This window comes from Lepisosteus platostomus, chromosome 6 (genome assembly GCF_059453375.1).
Source record: "Lepisosteus platostomus isolate fLepPlt1 chromosome 6, fLepPlt1.hap1, whole genome shotgun sequence".
NCBI lineage: Eukaryota > Metazoa > Chordata > Actinopteri > Semionotiformes > Lepisosteidae > Lepisosteus > Lepisosteus platostomus.
The window spans coordinates 17,059,918-17,082,401 of record NC_142616.1 but is presented as its reverse complement, the minus strand read 5'-3'; the positions used below and the strand labels follow the sequence as shown (position 1 = coordinate 17,082,401).

The window sequence follows — 22,484 nt, the reverse complement described above, 5'->3', positions numbered from 1 at the left end:
CTCCCTGTCTGTGTCTCCATAGAGAAAAGCTGGGGTATGTGAAAAAATGAATTCCTAATGCAAGAAATTGTATAGGGCTAATAAATAAACATTACATTACAAGAGGAAACCACTCAGTGCATAAAGCAATCGCACAAATACTTATTGCACATAGAGGAATATTTAGATGTGTGACTCATAATCTTAAATCTGTGTGTAGGTTGGTTTTTGTTTTTATTTCCAGTCTGGAAGCTAAAAATTGCTCCCCAGGAAGAATAGGAGCCATTAGTAACTCCCCTGGTGGATAGAATGCAATTGGTCAGCAGACAAACTTGTATCCCTTTAAAATGCCACAGTTATCTCTATTTGCACATTATTATTAAGATTTTAGGCTTTTAAAGGCTTTTTAGGCTTTTAGGCTTTTTAGGCCTTGTTTTGTCCCGTTATTGATCTGCTTGTGTTTAAGGCGTGTGTTGTTATATTCTAACTTTTTGGTAGGTCAATCACATCTCCCCTGTTGCCCAGAGAATCTATTCTTTTCACTGGGCATGCTTTGGCTTTGTTTCCTGTGTTTAGGTGTGAGGAGTGGCACTGGATGTTTGGATCAAGGCTTCCAGAAACCTTTCCTTGTTTTGCTCCGGTCTTTCTCCTCCTCTCGAAACAAGCTCCATTTTGAGGAATGTTTTAATTGTTCATGCGAAGGAGTCCTGTTTGTCCCCTTTCTTGGCCTGTGAGTGAGTTATTAGTGAAACGGAGCTTACCATATCTGGATGTACACTATCTCCATTTATTTGGCTTAGTAACTATTAGAGTCTCTCTCTCTTACGATCATTTGTGTTGTAGCCTAGAGCTGGGGTTTTCAACCTTTTTGACATCCGCCCCCCCAGCCCAAAACCCATTGAGACAACAACGCGAACACCCTCGTCACACTCACTCACAATATAATTGATATTATGTATACACAGGAACAAGTCATAAATTTATTCCATGCCTAAAAAAGAAAACACAACGTTTCGGCTTAGGAGCTTTCTTCAGGTGTGAGCATTATGTATACATACATGTATTTCAGCACCTTTCATTAATTTGCTTTAACAGTCTCACGTTCACCGCTGTTGTTAACTTTAGCAGTAAGCCAACGGTCCATTTTTACATTTGTAATCGTGGTATAACGAAATGTCTCAATTCTGCAGTGCCTTCGCAAACGAGAATGGACGGCAGATAGCCTGCTTAGCCGCTCGCGACATGAACCAGGTTGCAACACCGCCCTCTAGCGGATGAATAATGAATTGACGACTGAAATGTTCGCTGCAGTTGTTTCATTCTTTTTCATTTCACTTGCGTGTTTGCGCCTAAATGTCTCGTAATCTCGCGCCCCCCTTGACAGGTGTAATGGGGACTCTCCTCCACCACCACCAGTGTGCAGCCCCACCTGGATGATGCGACGGGAGCCATAGAACACCAGAACACTCATCAGCTATCGGTGGGGAGGAGAACAGAGTAATGAAACCAATTCATAGATGGGGATTATTAGGAGGCCATGATTGGTAAAGTAATGTGAAATTTGGCAAGGACGCCGGGATTACACCCCTCCTCTTTTTGAGAAACGCCCTGGGATTTTTAATGACCACAGAGAGTCAGGACCTCAGTTTTACATCTCATCCGAAGGACAGCACCTTTTTACAGTATAGTGTCCCCGTCACGATACTGGAGCATTAGGACCCACATAGACTGCAAGGTGAGCGCCCCCTGCTGGCCCCACTAACACCTCTTCCAGCAGCAACCTCAGCTTTCCCAGGAGTCTCCCCTCCAGGTACTCACTAGGCTCATACCTGCTGAGCTTCAGTGGGTTGCCAGTTGTGAGTTGCAGGGTGATATGGCTGCTGGCTAAATCTGGCATTAATCAACACAAATGACTTTATTATATCATAATGGAACAAAAGCTTGATTTAATAAGTTTTCACCCCCTAACACCCAAAAGGAAGCCCAGGTGCATCTATTTTTTTAGTTCAAACTTAAGGTCAGTTCAATTAAGTGACATGATATCAGAAGAAATACACTTGTATAAATAAGGTCCTTGAGTTGATTACATATCAGAGCTGAAACTCATGAAGGTGTCTGTACAACTGTACAACACAATAGAATAGGTTGTTGACAAATCCCAGAAGCAAAGTCAGGTTCATAGAAACAGAAGCAAAGAAACAGGACATAACCCCTCTAGATGCCAGTGGCCACTCTGACAGCCTTGACAGTTCAATGGCTGAGATCATTAAACATCTCCAAGGACACAAATCTCTGTACCCTCTATGGCAGAGCGGCTAGACAGAAGCTAAGAGCAAGGCCGGAGCTTGCAAGAGGGCTCATGACAGACCCTGAGACCACGGGGCAAAAGATTCTCCCGTCTGACAAAACAAGAAATGAACTTTCTGGCCTGAATGCATACTGCTATGCCTTGCGCAAACCGGACACAGCTCATCATCTTTATAATGCAATCCTTATCAAGAAGTGTAGTTCTAGCAGGATCATCTAATAGGGATGCTTTTCAGCATCATAGAGTGGGGCACTTGTCAGTATAAGGAGAACAATGAATGGGCCTAAATCAAGACAAATGGTTGAAGATCACCTATTTAAGTCAGCATGAGACCTTACACTAGGGTGAATATTCACATTTTTTAAGAGGACAATGACCTCAGACATACAGCTAACTCAGCACTGGAGTGGTTTCAGAACATGAGAGTGAATGTCCTTGAGTGCCTCAAACAAGCCCTTGAATCCTACTGAGAATCTCTGGAAGAACTTTAAGATTGTGGTTCACAGACGCTCCCAATCCAACTTGACAGAGTTTGAGCAAATTTGACGCACCCCTGAAAACTCAAAGCTTCAATTGCTGACAAAAGTGTTTCTATAAGGTGTTGACTCAGATGGGTGAATACTTAAGTTAACAACATATTTACATTTTCATCCATTCACCTATTTTGTAACTGCTTGCTGTGGGAAAGCAGGAGCCTATCTCAGCAAGCAACAGGCGCAAAGCAGGATACACCCTGGAAGGGATGCCAGTCCATCACAGGGCACACACAGACACAAACACAACCACACTCACACCAGGACAATTTTCCTCGTAGCAAATTAACTGTCAGTATGTCTTTGGACTGTGGGAGAAAACCCACAAGGAAGCCAAGGAGAACATACAAACTCCACACGGATAGCATGACAGGAATTGAACCCAGGATTCAAGAGTAATAGGATAATCAGCAATGCTAACCCAATTGCCACTATGCCACTCTTTAAGTTTTATATTGTTCATAAATTTGTGTTACAAAATAAAGAAATTGCCTGTTTAAATTGTTGAGTATGTAATTTGAATCAAGGGGAAAAGTATTTCAATGCATTGATAGCTTTGGTCACACAATTACACTTGTTACAGTTGTTGTTGTTACAATTACAGTTGTTGAGGGGTGGTGAATAATTTCTGAAGTCAGTTTGGTGATGTCTTTCTATATCACTGCAAAAATCAGTCCAATCTTCCACTAAATAAATCTAATTTCAGAATTCTCACTCCCTGGAGAATAAACATATGATATACAGAGTGACACACACAGACATATGCGATTTTATACACAATTTTAAAGAAAGAGAGTGAAGAGACACTCTCCTTTCACTGGATTAAACAGAGGAAGTAACATTTAAGTAATTTTAAAACACATGTTCCATTTTAGTTATTATGATTTGCAGTAAATATATGAAAAGACCATATAAAGGGCAATATGGAATCACTTGCTTTCTTTTCTGCATGGACCTGTGAATAAATGTTGTGTACTGATGTGTACACATTTCACTCCAGAGTGACTCCTCAGCAGTGTAAAATAAGGTCATACTGTCAGAACTCATAGGCTGAGAATACGTTTCCACAGTGAATCAGTACAGGAGGGGACACAAATGACCTGCCAATATACTGAACTTTTTTTACTGGTCATATTCTAATGGTAACAAAAGTGTCCCAGAGAGTGTATATCCCTGAACACTGAGCGGTGCCTGAGTCACATGACCATGACATCTTGCAGTTGCACAACCCTGCACAACTCAGTTTCCCAAAATTCCCTCCTGCCTCTCAGTGTTTCAGCAGTACTTGAAAGTGAAAAGAGGACATTTGTGATACAGGGAAAGTCAGAATTGATCTTTTTTTAAATGTTGTTTTTAAGCGACTTCAAATATACAGTTTAAAAAAGTGTTGTAAAATTCAAAATAGCAGAGTGTGGAGCTCCGACCTGATTAAACAGCCTGTAAGTATCCTGTCATTTTTAATAGAATTAACAGCACAGTGTACTGAAGGCTTAGATACTGTCCTGTAGCATTCAGACAGTACAATTATTCACAAAACAGATGATTTATGTCTGTGTATATGAAGGTATGTTTTTGCTTATTTTCAATATTTCAGTGCTGGCAACAGGCATACAGTAAATTTCATGACTCCATTTGAACGTTTTTCTTCCTCTTTGTGTTTCCTGTAGATTAATGGCATCTTTCTCTCTGAGCAACAACTCTTAACAGTTAAAACATTTTCTTCACAGTGTAGGAGATGGGGGGGTTTGGTGTGACAATCGGAAATTGTAACAGTAAATTGCAAGAGTACTTGTTGACTTTTAGGGACCAATCAAAGATAATTATTTACAGTCTCACAAATGGATTCTAAATATACAATATACAATTTATTGATATAACCAAAACATACATAACAAGCGACAAATTAATAGAATAAACAGTATCTGTGGAACGATCTGCTGTGAACACAGAATGATCATTCACTCAGGAATGACAAAGATTAGAGTTAATAACTTCAAAGTTAAAATACACATATCCATAGACAATAACGTGTTAGGTGTTAGAGTCTAGCTCATAGATTCTATCAGCCCCATATAACTAAATCACATTTATATTCTCAGACAGAAGTAAATTGTGAGAGAGCCGTGCCGAGCTGAAGTGTGACAGTAGCGTGTGTGAGACGATACTAGTTGGGGCGATGTTAGAAGAAGGGCGTGCCGCCATGAACGGTATGAGTGAGCAAAAACTTGATTAGATTAGTTTGTTGAGAAACAATCTCTCAGATGGAGCAGTCTGATATGTCAGTTCTACTCTGGTGTGGTCACTCAAGGGCACCTGGATCTTGGACAGTCTTCAGTCCTGCCGGTCTGCTGAAACCTTCTCTGCAGTCGGGACACAGTGGAGCGGCTCACTCCATAGTGTCTGGCAACGCTGGCACATGACATAACTGCCTGCAGCATGCCAGTGGTCCTCTCCCTTGCTTCTGGTGACATTCGAGGCATTATGGAATGTACAGAAAACTGACTAAGTGTGGCCTTTTTCTTGCACTGACCTTAGCTGTGAATTAAGGCCTTTTTAATGGTGACCTGATTAGGCATTGTTCCACTTGGACTAAAAGTGCACCTAACGAGCTTCCGTGTGATTGGCAAGTTGCAATGCCTCGCTGCACAAGCTGTATTGCTGGTCAGAGGACTTAAAACAAATTGAAAACGTTTTGTGAAAGTACATAAGCTATAACTATAGTACTCTCATTCCAGAAAATGTTGCATTTATTTTTTTTTCCATCAGTATATATATTATTTATCTTTGTCATGTTGGTTTAACTCTGTTATACATATACATACTGTATAGTGATGTTTCCCATTAGCCTTTACCAATCATGGCCTCCTAATCATCCACATCTCTGAACTGGCTTTATCACTCTGTTCTCCTCCACACTGAGAGCTGGTGTGTGTGAGCATACTGGAGCATCATCCAGGCGGAGCTGCAGACTGGTGGTGGTGGGGAGGAGTCCCAATTATCTATAAAGTGCTTTGAGTGGAGTGTTCATAAAAGTGCTATACAGGTTTAAGCAATTATTATTATTAGTCTTCATAGGCAGCAACGTATCCAGATAGTAAACATAAAATAACATATTGAATACAGAGGGGAAGAGTAGGATCTAGGACAATATCATTGCTCTTTTTTATATGTTCTCAGATACTATAGATCTTTAAGACTACATTGTCCAGTACCTACTACTGTACCTTGCTGCTGAGAATTTTCACACTCTCCAACCTATACTGGTTGGAGATGGCAAGAGAACAAAACCAGGATATGATGATGAGTATAAGAAAAGATTCCATAAAACATCTAAAAAAGGTTAACAGTACAGCTCATTATTATATTAAGTTTAGTCAATTTACAAAAAAAATACAATCTAGACTGACATTTTCAATTCAATTCAATTCAATTCAACTTTATTGTCATTAAACTTACACAGGTGCATAGTATAATGAAAAGTGTTTCTCATTAGTCACTCAGGTGCAGTATATAAATAGGACAGAAGATAAGACAATAGACAGTTACACAATAGCAATAACAGTAACATGTAATAACATAACATAAATAACATGTAATCAAGTAATCGAAAACTGCAAAATTCCACAAACAGAGAAAATATAACAGGACAAAAACAGTGCAAGGTAATTCTTGGAACAGTGCAAAAAATAGTATGGTTAAAAGTAGTATGGTTAATTAATAAATATTAAATATTATTATGCCTGTTACAGTTTTACTGGGCTATCGAGGGGACAGTACAATTTCGGCTTACATGTGTGTGTGGTGGTGTAGGAGTACAGTCGTTGTGGGTACAGGAGGACATTAGGAGAGATCATAATAAGGTGGAAGGGAGTGGGGGCGTCACCAACTTGACAGCTCTGGGGAAGAAGCTATTTTGGAGTCTAGTTGTGTGCGACTGGAGTGACCGGAACCTTCTGCCAGATGGTAGGGGAATAAACAAGTTATGACTGGGGTGAGTGGGGTCAGACATAATTTTGGTGGCTTTTTTCAGACTCCTGGTGTTGTAGATTTCCTGGATGGGTGGTAAGGCACTGCCGATGATGTGTTGGGCAGTTTTGACCACCCGCTGTAGTGCCTTACGGTCGGATGCGGTGCAGTTGCCGTACCAGACTGTGATGCAGGTGGTCAGCATGCTCTCCACCGTACATCTGTAGACGTTGGTGAGGATCAGTGGGTGTAGGTGTATTTTCTTCAGCCTTCTCAGGAAGTACAGCCGCTGTTGTGCCTTCTTGATGAGACTGGAGGTGTTCAGTGTCCATGTAAAGTCCTTAGAGATGTGAACGCCTAGGAATTTGAAGTTATTCACCATCTCCACCGCAGACCCATCTATGTAGATGGGGGAGTGAACTTTTCCTTGTCTTCTGAAGTCAACAATCAGCTCTTTGGTTGTCTGTTCCGCTGTTTTTTTAGTCTTATTTGCAGCCCGGCTCTCTTACCCCGTTTCTGTTTACGCTCGCACCGCTTGCGCCGTCTCTTCTCCCGGCAGTCACGGTCTGGTTGCTCCGCAGCTTCCGGGTCTGCGGTGTAGAGGATGGACGAGCTGATGTAATCCAGGTCGAGCGAACTAAAGGAGAAATTCCTGCAGTTGTTTCTGATGTCCAGTAATGTTTTCCGGTCGTAGGAGAAGTAAGCTTCGGTGTTTTGAGTAAATAACGTGACAAAAAAGGAAGAATAACGAACAAAAAGCACCATTGTTTGAGAGCTAACGAAGCCGTTGCGTCCATGCGCGTCGCCATCTTGCTATTTTGTGATGTTTTTTCAATAATACTAAGGTATTGTATTTAGAACTGTCCACTCTTTCAAATGTACTGCCGTTGATCTTTGGGGTTGTGAGGTGTATAACTATTCTGGGATTGTACTCTGGAGTAGGAGAGACAGTGAGATCAGTTAGATAGCATAGTGCATAGTGAGATATAGATATGGATCTAGACTATGCTCACATAGTGCATAGCGAGCATCGTGAGATAGATAGTTAGCACTGTGAGAATACACAGTAAGGTCAGGACTGAAGCTGGTGTGTGCTGCAGTGACAGTAAGATCAGTCAGACACAGCAGTGTGTGAGTGATCAATCACATCAGAACTGAAGCTCAGAGAAACTTGCTGCCGTAGTACAGCTGGATATATCACTTTGAGTGTCTGTTTTAGTGAAATCACACTTCACTAACCATAAAGTCTTTTTGATTGAAGGATGATGTGTATCCAGTCAAACTGTGTTTTGTTTGGTTGATGATATCAGACCAATCAGAGTGTTCCCTTATTTCAGAAATGAAGTCTTGCCAATCAGACTGTCTCTGTGTGATTCTTCTGCTTCTCCTCCAGACGTCTGTGTCAAGATCAGGTACAATGAGGAGAAACTTCTGATTTTTGTGGTAATGTTTCCACACTGAGCAGGAACAGTAACTCATGATAAGCAGTGCATGGGTATTACACCTTGTTGCGTTACAGATATTGTCTGTATTCAAGGATGTAGCACCACTCCGGCACCTTAATCTCCATCTCACATGTGACCTTCCGTATGAAAAATACATATAGAATTTTCACCTGAATTGTACTGTATATATTATGTGCCCAAACTGCAAGAGTGTCAGAGAGCATTGGTTAAAGTGGCAGTGCTCACACACTATACTGGGAGGGCACAAACTCAGTGTTACAATGGAGAAATGGAAATATGGAAACACGTACATTACACTAGTTAGTACCCAAAATACTGCATCCTTCACTCCTACATTTATGAAAGTCTAAATCTTTCCCTTTTGCTCAATGTTAAGATGGGAGGTATGACATATACTGCATTATGTCAACAATGTCAATAAGCTGCACTGGTGCAGTAACATGCCCAACAACTGATTTAATATTATTGCAAAAATGATTAAATAATTTACCTGATGTGACTGGCGTCCTGTGCTGGGTGTACCCTGCCTTGTGCCCATTTCTTGCTGGGATAGACTGCAGTTTCCCCACAATCCTGTATTGAATAAAGCAGATAGAAAGTGGATGGGGTGCTGTTAGTAGATTACTATGTTCTGCATAGAAATTTATTGGACATTTGAACAGTGTTTTTCAAAGTATTTATTGTTAGCGGTTTGATTTATTCATTATTACATTGGTTCTTTGTTGCACTTTGTTTTTGTTGTCTTTTGAAACTGACTCAGATTGGTTTGGAATATATTATATTGCGTTGTGTAACATGCAATACTATTCTTTAGCACACCCCTTCTCATCTGAATGTAAACAGTATGTACTAACTACAAAGAAAGAGACTCAATAAGTCAACAAAGACAAACTCCTCTAGGTTTTCTAAGATAACAAGTGTCCTTCTTCGCTCAAGATCATACCCCTAAGCCTTGATTTTGAACAAGATTGTAACTGGGTTTATGTTCCAGAGTGCTTTGGGGTGCTTGTACGTTCTGCCTGTGTTTCTTTGTGTGTTTCTTCCTGGTGCTCTGGTTTCCTCCCACAGTCCAAAGCCATGCCGGTAGGGCCTCTGGGAAAAGTGACCCTGGTGTGAGTGTGTGTTTGTGACTGTGACTGTGTGTGCCCTGTCATGGAGTGGTGTCCTGTCCAGGGTGTATCCTGACTTGTGCCTATTGCTTGCCAGGTTTGCTCTGGCTCTCCCAAACGTGGTTAGAAAATCCATGGATGTAAAGCTAAAGGCCTTTATTTCGAAACAATGCTTACGTTGGAATTGGAATTGGAATTTAAGTATGTGTGCTGTGTCTGGTTTGTGTAACCTTAAAGGAGAGGTTCTGCATAGCTTTTACTTGCCTTGATTAAAGTAGCCAAATACAAATACAAAACAATCCTAACACAGCCTAATTGAAATAGACATTGAACAATCTGTGACCTTTGCCTTCATGGTGATGAGATGAGAGATAAAAATGGTCAGGGCTCCAGCACCATGATGTTTAACGCTTCATCCCCTTGTGTGATATGTTTCAGTGTGATCATTCCTCTAGAAGTGGTAGATTCATGTCGGCTGTGCTCTTTCACTTTCAGAGAAATTCCAGGTTCTTGGTTCAGGTGTTCCTGTTGTTGTGTCCCCGGGTGAAGATACTGTCCTTCCCTGTTACCTCTCACCAGACATCAGTGCTGAGGACCTAAACATCAGGTGGTTTAGAGGCGAATACGAAGCTCCTGTGTGTTTGTATCAATCTCAGAAATATAACACTGATGTACAGAACCCAGCCTACAGGGAGAGGGCTAATCTCTTTCTGCATGAGCTCCATAGAGGCAACGTTTCTTTAAAGCTGAAAAATGTGAGTCTCTCTGATCATGGACTGTATAACTGTTTGGTGGAGTCTGTGGAACATAATGGAGACACTCTTATTGACCTGGTTGTAAGAGGTGAGTGTTATTTTGCAATCATAATGTTAATGTTTTAAATTATATAATACATCTTATGTTCATAACGGTTACCAACAGTGGAAAAGTTACAGAAGGATGTCTATTGTGAGCCAATGACTTTTCATTTGGTAGCCATCAGGTCCACATTGTTCAGTTTTAGGATTCTGAGAGATTCCTGCAAAGACGCCAGAGGGTATTTAACAATGAGATCGCAAGCTGTAGGTGGACTGAGATTACAGGAGATCTACACCAGTCCAGAAGACCATCTGCTGGTCGGGTCAATTATATAGCTGAAGGGATTTGGCACCCTGAAGAGATTTAATACTGTGAGCTCCATAGTGACTATCAGGAGAGTCTCCAATGGTTAGAAGAGCTGTGTAGCTCTCATTGCCATTATAATAATTACATTATTATTATATTACATTATTATTATTAAGTTGTTTTCTCTATTGGCAGATGTTTCAGTTTCTCTCCACTCCCCTGGAGAGAGTCAGACCCAGCTGCTGTGCAGAGCAGAGGGCTGGTTCCCTGCACCTGCAGTGATGTGGATAGACAAGAATGGAAATGAGGTGCCATCACTGCCCATCACAGAGGACAGCAACAGTCAAGGGCTCCTCAGTATCAAAAGCTACATTCCAGTTAAACAGGAGTCTAACATCTTTTCCTGTCTGGTTAGAAGCACACAGCCCATGGCAGACTGGGAGTCTGAGCTCCACATACCCAGTTAGTACTGAATTTGAATGTGACGTCTTCAGTGTTGTGTTTGCTTTAGTTAAACTACAGTTATGACACAGCTAAGAGATGAAAGTAGCTATATAACTGTAGGACAGGCTGAAGAATTCATATGCTTGGTCCCAGTGAAGGCAGAGAAGAGGCGATAACGATAGAATATGCTGTGCAAACGAGGACAGGCGAACAGGGAAATGCTGCTTGTTTGGTGTATTTCTGAGTTGGTCTAGTGGAAAACAGGCTGATGGAGGTCCAGCTGAGTGCAGATTGATCTCAGGATCAGGCTGAATGAGCTGAATCGGGCAAAGAAGTTTTCATATGACAGACTGATTGTGCTAATATAGCACCTCTTGAATTGTTCGGAAGCTCAATAATAATAATAATAATAATAATAATAATAATAATAATAATAATAATAATAATAATAATAATAATGCACTAATTCTGGTCCTAGTCCTAGAGAGTTTTTTAACCTTTTTTTTTTGCTGCTTTCTGGTATTTACTGTATGCACTTATACAGTATTCAAAAGAAACAAGTTCAATACAATAAAAAACTACACATGCATGCCATAGTGATGAAGATTTAAGCTCTGAATGGTCAGAATTGGCTGAATAACAGCTGTTTTAACCTTTTAGATTAGTGTTTTCTAAAGTCGGTCAATTTCATATAGGGGAGCTTTAAAAGACATTTATGTTGCATTGTTTTGATAAACTTGTGAATTTCCAGGGTAAAATGAAAGCAGTTTTTTCAATGTAAGCAAAAACATTCTTTATGTATTTTAGTGAAGTTTTGCTTTTGTGCTGGCATTTTGCTGGAGAACCGATAAATTATTCATATACTTTGATGCTTCTCTAAACACGAGATTCTTCACAAATATTCCCATGAAAAATGTTTATATACTCTATGCTGATGTATCTATTTATGAAACACAGTTCTGAAAAGCTTAGGCTGTTTTGGTGGTTTGTGATATATAGTACTTGTTGTTGTTTTTGGATTTTCCTGGTAAAAGTACATATTATTCACCCATTGTGTAGTTTCTGTCTATATATTGCTGTTGTTACACTTTTAATTTGTTTATTACAAAATAGTTTCACTGCTGTGAAAACAAACTTAAGGGTCACGTTTAGAGGATATTAGAGATCACTTGCATTTGCGATATTTTGAGAAATTATTTAAAATAATCTTGGTTTTGGTAAAGAAAAGTATTGCGTTAAAAGAAAATATACATGTGTACACGCGATGGGCTGTATATTAGTTCCCTTGGGATCATATTCCTGTGCTGTTTTCCAGGAGACTTTTTCCCTGGACCCTCTGGATGGATGGTGGCTCTCTTTATAATATCAGCTGTGACTGTAGCAGCATCTGTGCTTCTGGCGATCCAGTGGAGAAGAATGGACAGTATGTGGTTGTTATACAGCATACGTGTGTCTGAATGTCTGTGTTAGGATGGGTGTAAAATAGCATTATTATGTTTAAAAGCAGCACAGAAAATCCTACACTTGAGAACGGGAGACAGTTTATGCAGTAGATACCATGTGAAGAACTGTAGACTCCAGTTTTCATCAGAACATAAATCAGTGCCACAGAGTGAGAGTGACAATGTGATCAAATGAGACGAGGCTGTCCCTTAGTACTGGGCCTTATTCACTGCTGACTAGTTCTTACATTGTGTCAGTGGGGAGCAGTGAAGAGTCCATCCAATCTACTGAGCACATCACTCTAGACTGCAGTCAATACATCTTCTTCACGCTTTCTGATACAGCTGGTACCAGTGAAACAGCTACCATTCTCTATGAATTCATAGTTTTACTCAGCTCTATAACGGGAAAATCTCTGAGCTCTATAACGGGAAAATCTGCTTAAACAGTTGATGAACAGACACACAATTAGCATTTTGCAGAGCCAGTTACTTATTACACTGCCTGTGTTTCTCTACAGGGGAAGAGAAACGAGTTGGTGAGTGAATATTTTTCTTCAGACAATGACATTAATTACTCATCAGGAATATTGATATAGCAAGGAGAGGAATATCACTGGCCGTAGTGGCCAAGTGGTGCTCTTTTGCACTTTTGCATAAGGAACACAAAATGTACTCAAAACAATGATTCGTCTCAACAATAACTAATTTGAAAATGTTCAGAATAGCAGTAACAATCCAGTCATTTATTTGGGCAAATGTTTAAACAGTGGTTTAGTGGGATGAGGAGACCAGCTATCCTCCTGAACACAAGAGGGCACCGGTGAAGCAGGCAGCCATTAGTTATTACAGAATATATTTGTAGGCTGTGAAACTGAACAAAAAGTATAGAATCCAATGGAATTTTTCATATTTGGCATTTCATGACCATGATTGATGTTTTGGAAACTCTTAGATTTATGAAATTGAAAACCTGCACATGCTCTAGTTCTACAGCAAGAAACGTGAATGAACCCCCCAATGCTGACTGTGTGGAGCCCAGTGTGTGTCTGTGATTAACAGTGTCTGTATTTCTCTCTTCCAGTATATCAGTTGCTGTGCAGTGCTGCAGGTAAACATGTCTCCTTTTTAAGATAAAGACATAAATACTCCACTATTGTAACACAGACTGTCTGTGTAAACATTAGCTGTACTACAGGTCAGCTTTTCTGTAAACTCCTGTATGTAACTCAAGGGACATAACTCAAGGGGAAAGGTTAAAAATCAATCAGGACTTCGGGTTGGGAATCTTTTTTTCATCTCTCTAATGGCCAATAGGAGACTCTTATGTTGGTGACGATAGTGTAAAAATCCCATTTTACACAATGACAACGTATTCTTTACAGCTCTTTACATATTCCAGTTGAGCTCTTTGTTACTTCTTCTCCTTGGTATACTGGCTTCCTTGCTTCCTGACATCCCTGGTCTTGACTTCCAGTCCTCTTGGGCCTATCTTCACAGGCCTAACTTCCTGTCCTCCAGGAGTCTGAGGTCTAGAATTATTTATTGCTCAGGTTGTGTTTGGTGTGGGTAGTTTTAGAAGAAACTTTACCAGGGTGACCTCTTAGAAGTGGGCTGAGTGGGTTGTTTCACCAAACCTTATTAACAGTGGTATTTATATCACCTGTGATTTTATAGTTCTTGAAAAGTTCCTGTATGTCCACCCACCTCATACTGGCTGGACCCGGTTTAGTTGCCTTTGCTGAGTTCAAATACAATAAGTGTTACAAAGTCCCTCACCTTTATCGAGGGTGATGCAGTCAGACTACATTAAAACAAACTTAAAGATTTCATGGGGGAAGGGGTAAGTCAAATAGAAATTAATCATTTCATTGTCTTTTTTATTGGATTGACAATTTATGCTCATTCCTTGCTTTTATATCCCCCCTGTCCCACTTTACAATAACTGCAAGCTACAAACTCATGGCGTGGTTCTCTGAGATGCTCTGCTTTGGCTACTTTGAGTTCTTGCCTATACCTGGGCTGATTTGACTTGATTCTTTCTTCTGCATGTAAAATGCTGCTCAGTAAGAAGGATGAACTTGTTTTATTTGTCAAATGTTTTAGGTTGGTGCATTCTTCGACACACCAACTGTGCCACACTGAGTAAGACAATAAGAAAAATCTGTCTGAACTGAAAACACAGAAACTTAATTTCCCCTGACCACGAAAATACCTACAACACCCACCTCTTCTCATGACAAATAAGACACATAATGTTAAAATGTCTCAGGCACTGGAAGAGAGACAGACCCTTTAGTCTCTTATTGACTGGATCTAAAAGCTCTGTCAGGACACACTGATCCCACATATATTCCTCCATCTTACTGCCTGATTCACCCTAAGAAATCTGCAAGTTCCTATCAGTGGCAGAACTAGAGGGAAACCAGGGCTACCCACTATAGCCACCCCTCCCAGTACACAGAGCAAGAATTGTATTTTTATTGTTCTGCAGGCAGTGTTGATCTGAAAACTGTAATTACAAAAGAAATCATGTCACTGACATCTGCAATATTATTTCAGTTAGTCCTGTATAAAGTGCGACTGAGCAACATGTGATAAAAAGTTGATCAGCTTCATCCACAGCTCATCATGTGAGAACAGGCTGGAAGTCAGCAGTGTGATAAAGGACAGACTGTCAGCCAGTGGTGACGGCAGTACAGACTGCGAAGGAGTGTGAACCTGTGGCATTGGGGTCGTCATCTACACACAGTGTCTGTGACTGGATCTGGATCTGTGTGTGTGATGTACTATGGGGTAAACTAACTGGGCATGGGGAAAATACACATAATTGGAATAGAGGACAGATTAATAATTGCTGAAACTTGCATCTGGATTGAATTTAACTCTCAATAATTGGTGGTGCGACAAGGCGCAAAGGGGAGGATGACAAGCTGTTGCTGCCCTAGACCTGAAGATATTGCAGTGCTGAGTGAAGTCAGGGGGAGGACAGAATTCTGGAGCTTGAAGAAAAAAAGGAGCTGCTGAGAGCATTGGGTTGGGAATAGGAAGTCTGAGATGAGAGAGTATTAGCAGTCTACATGTAGGGGGGGCAGCTGGTCCAATGGGTGCTGTGCATTGGTGTGGTGGGGCTTCTGGTGTTATATGGTTTCTCCATGTCACATTTCTGTTCATCGGGCTGGAATTGAAGTTCTAGTGAATTTCTCAAGATTTGAGGCACAGAATCCAAATGGATTTCAATTATATAATAAAAGTTGCTCTGTAGCTAGAAGTTCTACGTTGTTAACAAGTGGACGGATGAAAAATTGTGGGTTGCTGATGTGCTTTTCTGCAAAAAAAAACATTTGGTTGCTGGCATTAGTAGCCTTAACTGTAGATCACTGCTCTGTAGACAAATGCTCTCCTGAGCAGCAGAGACTTTTGACTTGACTTCCTGTAGAGTGGCCCCAATTATTCGGTGTTGTGGACTGATGGAGATTGGCTCTGGAGAGGTAACATCGGGTGAGTGCATCCTCGACAGTGCATCGGCCTTGACGTTTCTGGGTCACGGCCGATATGTTATAGAGAAATTGAAACAGGAGAAGAACAGGGATTATAGGCCTGTCGGGGATTCAGACAATCGGTTATCTGTAGATACACAAGGTTTTTATGGATATTGAATACCACAAAAGGATGTTGAGCCTCTTCCAGGAGATGCCTATCAGATGCCTATTAGATTATTAGGTGCCTATTCTTCGAGGGCCAGTATAGCTGCAAGGATCTCACAGTTGCCTACATCGTAATTACACTCTGCTGGAGACTTCTTCCAGGAGAAATAGGCACAGGGGTGGTGTCTGGGTCCCAAACACAAACAAAGAACTGCAGCCACACCAATGTCAGTTATCCACTTCAAGTTGAAAAGGCTGTGAGGGATCTGATTGACAAAGAATCATAGCAGAGGTATATGGTTTTTGTAGATTGTCAAAGGCCTTTTGCCTTTGGGGGACCATCTGCCACGATTGGGTCTCTTTTTGGATAGGTCTGTTATAGGGGGGAGTGGATGATGTGGGCCAGTCCAGGACAGCTGCAACCTTACTGGGGTCCTTTCAGATGCCTGCCAGGGAAACAATTTGACCCAGCAAAGCCTCCTTGGATTCGTGGAATTAGCATTTCTCCAATTTTGTGAAGAAGTGGTATTAATTGAGTCAATTAAGAACACAGTGGACATGCTGAACATGTTCTTGGAGGTTGCCAGAAAACACCACGTATCATCAAGATATGGAAAGGGGTTCCGGAAAACATTGCTGAAAGTCTTAAAGACCATGGGAGAATAAACTGCATAGGTATTGAAAGCTTTCTTCCACTCATTCTCTTCCCAGATTCCAATTAGTTTGTATGCTCCCCTCAGATCTATTTCTGAGAAAGTGTTCACTCTGCTTGCCCTCCCCAAGAGTGAATAAATGAGAGGGAGAGGATAACATTTTTTATTTTCTCTGAGATTTTCTTCAGTCCAGTGTAGTCAATACAGACTGTTGTCCTGTCCAGTCTTTTTTTGGAACAAAGACAAAGATAGATAGATAACACTTTATTAATCCTGTAGGGAAATTGATGGCTAAGATGGCCTTAGCCAGTGATGATGAAGGGCAAATAAAACTGGTTTCAAGGTTTTTCTGGATATATTCCTTCGTGGCCTTGGATTCAGGAAGGCAGAGGGTGAACAGGCTGCCCCTTGGAAGAATACAGTAGTTCCGGGAACTGATGGCACAAAGGGTTTCCATCAAGCAGCTGTGTAGCTGTGTAGAAATGGAGGCGAGCAGGGGAATTTGCAGTCTTCTTGCTGTAGCTAGGTCCGTAAAGTTTCCCACCACACCGGAATATATAAATGCTTCCCCTTGCCAGTTTATGTCTCCCCATTCATATGGTTGAGGAGAGTTGGGTTGGGAAGGAGCAAATGTGAATTGTTTGTCTCCAGCTTCTCTCCTCATGGAGCTCTCCCTTGCTTGTGTAGTCAGCTCTTCCAAAGCTGTTGCAAGATCCCTGCCAGTTAGCGTATGCCCGAAGGCAAACCTGCTCTAAAGAAATTGCAGAGAGCTTTTTCCCCCATCTTCTCTCAGTAGCCAGTTTTTTTAGCTGAATTGTGTAGGAATGTGCTGCTCCAGTTCCCTGTCTGAGCTGGAGAAGCTGATGGGTTGATTCAGGTCCTCTGCCCGATGAGTCGAATGTCTGGCACAGCGCTTTCACATAGCGGGCGGTGTTGTTTCAGAGGGGGTCTTCTTGCTTCCAGAATGCTAAGGCAGATACCAGTACTTCACCAGTCAGCAGGGAAGTGATATATGCGTTTGATTCTTTGTCTGGAAATGAAGGATAGCGAACGCCATGGTACACTGAATCAGGTGTTAAGAAAGTAGGGGATTAATTTAAACCACATATGGTTTAAGCAACTGACGGTAGGAACATACTAAGCAGAACACTGGATCACATAGTACTGTATGTAGTGAAAACAGTACTGTCACCACATAATGAATTTATGCATCCATCGCTTGGAAATGTTTTGTCATTATTAACTAACATTCAGTCACATCACATTCATTTATGAATACATTCGTATAATCATTGTCATTTATCAATAATAATAATGTTTAATGTCTACCTTTATTAGTAGCAGTTTTACAGTTAATGCATGGAGAGCCTTTAGCACGTGATAGTAAATTTTCAGATATCTTGGGCAGTGAAGAGAACTGGAATGAAGGAAATCCATATTTAAATGGGATGTAAGTCTTCTTACACAGATCTTTCAGTGTTTTGATTCAAAGCCCCCTGCAGTTCATGCTAATTAGAGCAACAATGCTGAGACTTTGTTCCACACATTTTTCCGTTGAGCTCAAAGCTGAAGATAATGTTCAAATACTACCCATATTAATTACTCCACACTACTTACTAGGATCACTAGGCTGTAAAAATAACTTCCTGTAGCAGCTTAAATAATAACAGATTCATTTTGTCTAATCAATATTGAATACACAGGCAGACAAAGGATAAGAAGCCCTAGTGTTTGCTTGAGACACCTATAAACCTTCCCTAAATCTTTAAATGGTCAGATTTCACTGAGTGACAAGTAATTTCACTTATTTGAGCAGCAAAATTTACAGCAAAAAGTTGTGTTCTAAATTAGATTATTCTTCTGCCATTTAGAATATGTGGAAAATTCCTTTGCAACTTCACATTAAACCCTAAAGTAAGGTGTTCACTAGTGATATTGGAGTCCTCATTCCAGACCAGAAGTGATCTATAGGGTGTCTGTATTTCCACAGTAAGAGGTTGTCCTGTGGAATTAGTATGACTGACAGTGTCCGCTTCTATGCAGAATAAGTGTGAAACATGAGAGGAAGATGCTGCCTTGTCAGCTGCAGGGCCACACTGCAGTTTTCACCCTTGTCCAGTAGAGGGCTCCCTAACTCATCACTAAATAACGACAGCTTTTTGTTCAGGAATGAAGTCTTATATATACAAATGTATAGGACCTGGAAGTAAAAAAAAAAACAAGATAAAAGAAACTGTGTTCCCCTTCAAACTGAAGCTTGTGAAGTATATGAGAAGAATATAGTTTTTTTTAACTCTTGACCACAGTGAAGAATTGATGGACAGCAGTGGAGTCGCTGATACTTTTAAAGAACAGATTTTTTAAAATTAGAGTCAGTGCTTCAGTGATGTAGGATATACTTGGCATATACTCCTACGTACAGTATAGGAACAAGTGCAGGTTAATTCCTCACTGAAAGGTAAAAAGAAGAAATCCTAGATTTCAGGTATCATATAGTGTAATACCGTATATACACTATATATTATAGCAGCTATAGAATTTACATGTATATACAGTACACAGAATGTGCTTATATGAGGTGTATACATTTACACATTCTGTACACCCAAGAATCAAATACATATTTCACAAATACCATTTGACTTAAATTTTCATATTTTCAACAGACTCTTCTGATATTTACACTTTTATTCCGACAGCTGATTTGAGTCTGGACCCTGACACAGCGTATTGTTCTCTCACACTGTCTGAGGATGGGAAGAGAGTGCAAAAGGGACCGTGGAGCAATTTCCCTGACAATCCCCAGAGATTTGATTCCTGGGCCTGTGTCCTGAGCAGGGAAGGCTTCTCCTTCGGGAGACACTACTGGGAGGTGGAGGTGAATCAATACTGGAGAATAGGAGTCACTAGAGAGTCTGCAGAGAAGAAAGGAGACTTCAGTTTCTCTCCTCAGGAGGGGTACTGGATGTTAGAATACTGTTCTTCCCACCTCAAAGTGCATCCCAAGACGTTAGGGGTGTGTGTGGATATTGAGAAGAGGAAGGTCTCCTTTTACAAAGTAGAGTCTAAGACTCATATCTACAGCTTCACTGACATGGTCTTCAATCAAGGGGAGAAAATCTATCCTGTCTTCTGGACCTGGGATTATAAAGACCTTGTGCTGCTGCCTCCTGTCAGATGTGAAGATTAAACAAATCTTACGAACTCATCACTAACAGCTACTGTATGTCTCAATATTAATATGTTTTATCGCTGTTATTGTTTTCTGGTGTAGGGGTGATGGGTGGGATAGGACTGCAGAAAACGTCCGTACCAGGATTGTTTTCAACACTGTAGATTGTGAACATCATCATTTCAATAAATAATTACTAATAATGAAACAGTACTGCTCTGTGTTGTGTTGTCTGATCATGGACACTGAGAGCGGAGGGAATATTTGGAGTTTTTGTAGGAGCAAACTATCACTCATTCTAAAGTTCTCTTGGGACCACAAGTCCAGCACTGAGTGTTAAAAGTGTAAGTCGTGTGGGAATGTTAACCCTAACCCTAGCTGGGGTTTCAACAAAGCAGTCCTGCAATCTGTCTCCGATGCCCTCCAGTCATCACATTTGAAAATGTTCCTCAAACCAAAAAATGTCAGTATAATACAATCAAGAACACTGAAAAAAGCTCTTGGAAATGTATCTACTTCCATAATGGGTCTACTGTAGGCACATTTTCGATCTGCTGAAAATGCTGTAAAAATAGTATTGAAATGAGCATGTATTTCTCTCCAGTGTAGGATTTGGGTTTCAAGAACCATTAAGTGTTGACTGCAGCTGTACATCTACAGTAGTTGCACATTAAATGACATACGTAAGAGAGTTTCCTCAGTAGAACAGGCTTGCTTAGATCTTTTGATCTGACTTGGTTTCTGAATACAATTACCGAACACTACAATATACAATTTAAGCAGGCAAAAAAAAGTTGCAGATAGGAGCAAATTATCACTCATCCTAAAGCTCCCTTGGGACCCCAAATCCAGCACTGAGTGTAAAAAATGTCTACGTCATGTGGGAATGCTAACCCCAACACTAGCTGTGGTTTCAATACAGCTATCCTGTAATCCACAGCCATCAATCATCATTCTGGGTGCTTTGATACCTAAGAGAATCAGCTCAAAATGTTAGTAGGATCTACTGCAGCCATTAAAGTATTGACTTCGACAACATACGCCGGACAGCTTTTTCTACACCCCTGGAACCCTTTGTTTACAGAAATGACCCTGCTGTGGGTTTTGAATGCACTTTCACAGAGTTTCCACTTGTGTCCTCTAGTTCGTGTTTAACAGTTCGTTCTGAACATTTGTATGCAGCAAAACGTCCGAGTTTTGATTTTTCATCTGTCATCTTTCAGTTTGTAGAAAAAAGGCCGCACAAAACGACAGCTTCTTGAACACTTTAATGAAGTCGTACTGTAGCGCACACCCCGACAGCTACAGCATGACTTCAGAAAGAAGGAAGGTATTTTCCTGAGAAATTAGAAAGTGTTGAAAAACCAGAAAATCACTTGGTGGGGGGGTTCCTCCTTCACGGATACGTGAAGTTAGAGCATGGGCAGAGTTCACCGCCAGATGGATTTTTCTTTTCTTAGGCAACACCTGATCTTCTCATCACATCAAACACTAAGATTTCTATAATGTAATATCACATAGCTATTTTAAATGTAATTAAAGACGAATGCGATAAAAGTGCTATGGGGTTAACAATCAATATGCCAACCATGCCCAATAAAAGTCTGACTAATTTTGGACCATATCATGAGAGTGAAATTGTAAGACGAAAGGTTCTAGAGGCACATTGTGCTATGACCAAAAGGAATTCCTAAAAACCTCCATAAATAGTTGTTGATGTCTATCAGTATGGAAAAGCTTACAAGCCTCTAGCTTTGAGGCAACACCGGACCATTGTCAGAACAATATTGACCAAATGGAGAAAGGAAGTTGTGAATTCTCCTAGGAGTGGCCATCCTGTTAAAGTATCTCCAAGAGAGAGGCACTCTGTATGGAGGAGTTTCCCAAACTTCTTCCACAGTACTGTGACAGGAAATGTCTGGTTGCAATTATTGCTGCTAAAGGTGGTATAACCATTTATTGAGTCTGAAGGAAAGGGTTAAGCGCTTCTTGCAGCCCTTAACTGTTGCTGGGCTGCTTGAGAAATAATAGATGTCGTAAAATTAGTTACGTACACCCTCTGGCAGTGGCCCAGCAGAACTGAAACTGTCAAACATAAACAACAACAACAAGATGCACCAGGGCTGGTAGGGGATGGATATCCGGGGTCATAAACAAACCGTCTGTTTTCTTCTTTGGTGTACAAATATGTTAATCGGGTAAGGGTGGTGATGCTATTTATTGGGAATCTCATCTTTTGTGACTACTCTTGCATATAAACAGTGATACTCCAACTTGTACTTTGAATTTCACTGCTGCTCTGTGGCTGCTGCTACTCTGTGGCTGTGTCATTCCAGTATGCATACATAATAAACGTACTGCATCTTTCTGCGTGAATCTGACTAACAGAATTCCCTTTTTCTACAAGTCCAAGGTGGCAATTAGTTTTTCAAATGGGCCATTAGGTGTTTCATAACTTTCTTTAATAAATGAAATATGTATTAAACTGTTGTGTTATTTGGTCACTCGGGGGTCCCTTCTGTCTAATATTTATCTAAAAGAGATGTACAGGAGCTGAAAGTTTCGCTCCCTTCTGTAGATCTCTCAGGAAGTATATTTGTCATCAATCATCTTTAACACCAACATTCATACTGAGTTTGTGATGTACTGTAACAGAATAAA

General features: G+C 40.6%; 1 protein-coding gene across 8 annotated transcripts in view; it reads left to right on the top strand.

Annotated features, from left to right (window-relative positions):
• The first annotated feature begins 4,086 nt into the window (after positions 1-4,086).
• Positions 4,087-22,484, top strand: part of LOC148661124 (butyrophilin subfamily 1 member A1-like) — a 57,210-nt gene continuing 38,812 nt past the window's right edge. Inside the window, exons 1-8 of one of the 8 annotated variants that reach the window (XM_088634423.1) lie at positions 4,087-4,259; positions 8,124-8,198; positions 9,857-10,204; positions 10,661-10,927; positions 12,225-12,332; positions 12,873-12,890; positions 13,436-13,462; positions 19,351-20,036. In XM_088634423.1, the coding sequence (XP_088490549.1) occupies positions 8,126-8,198; positions 9,857-10,204; positions 10,661-10,927; positions 12,225-12,332; positions 12,873-12,890; positions 13,436-13,462; positions 19,351-19,841 (1,332 nt within the window). In that variant the 5' untranslated portion in view covers positions 4,087-4,259; positions 8,124-8,125 and the 3' untranslated portion in view covers positions 19,842-20,036. Of the gene's footprint in view, positions 4,260-6,448; positions 7,632-8,123; positions 8,199-9,856; positions 10,205-10,660; positions 10,928-12,224; positions 12,333-12,872; positions 12,891-13,435; positions 13,463-19,350; positions 20,037-22,484 lie in introns of those variants that run through there. The other 7 variants (XM_088634421.1, XM_088634422.1, XM_088634425.1 and 4 more) reach the window with 7 other exon arrangements.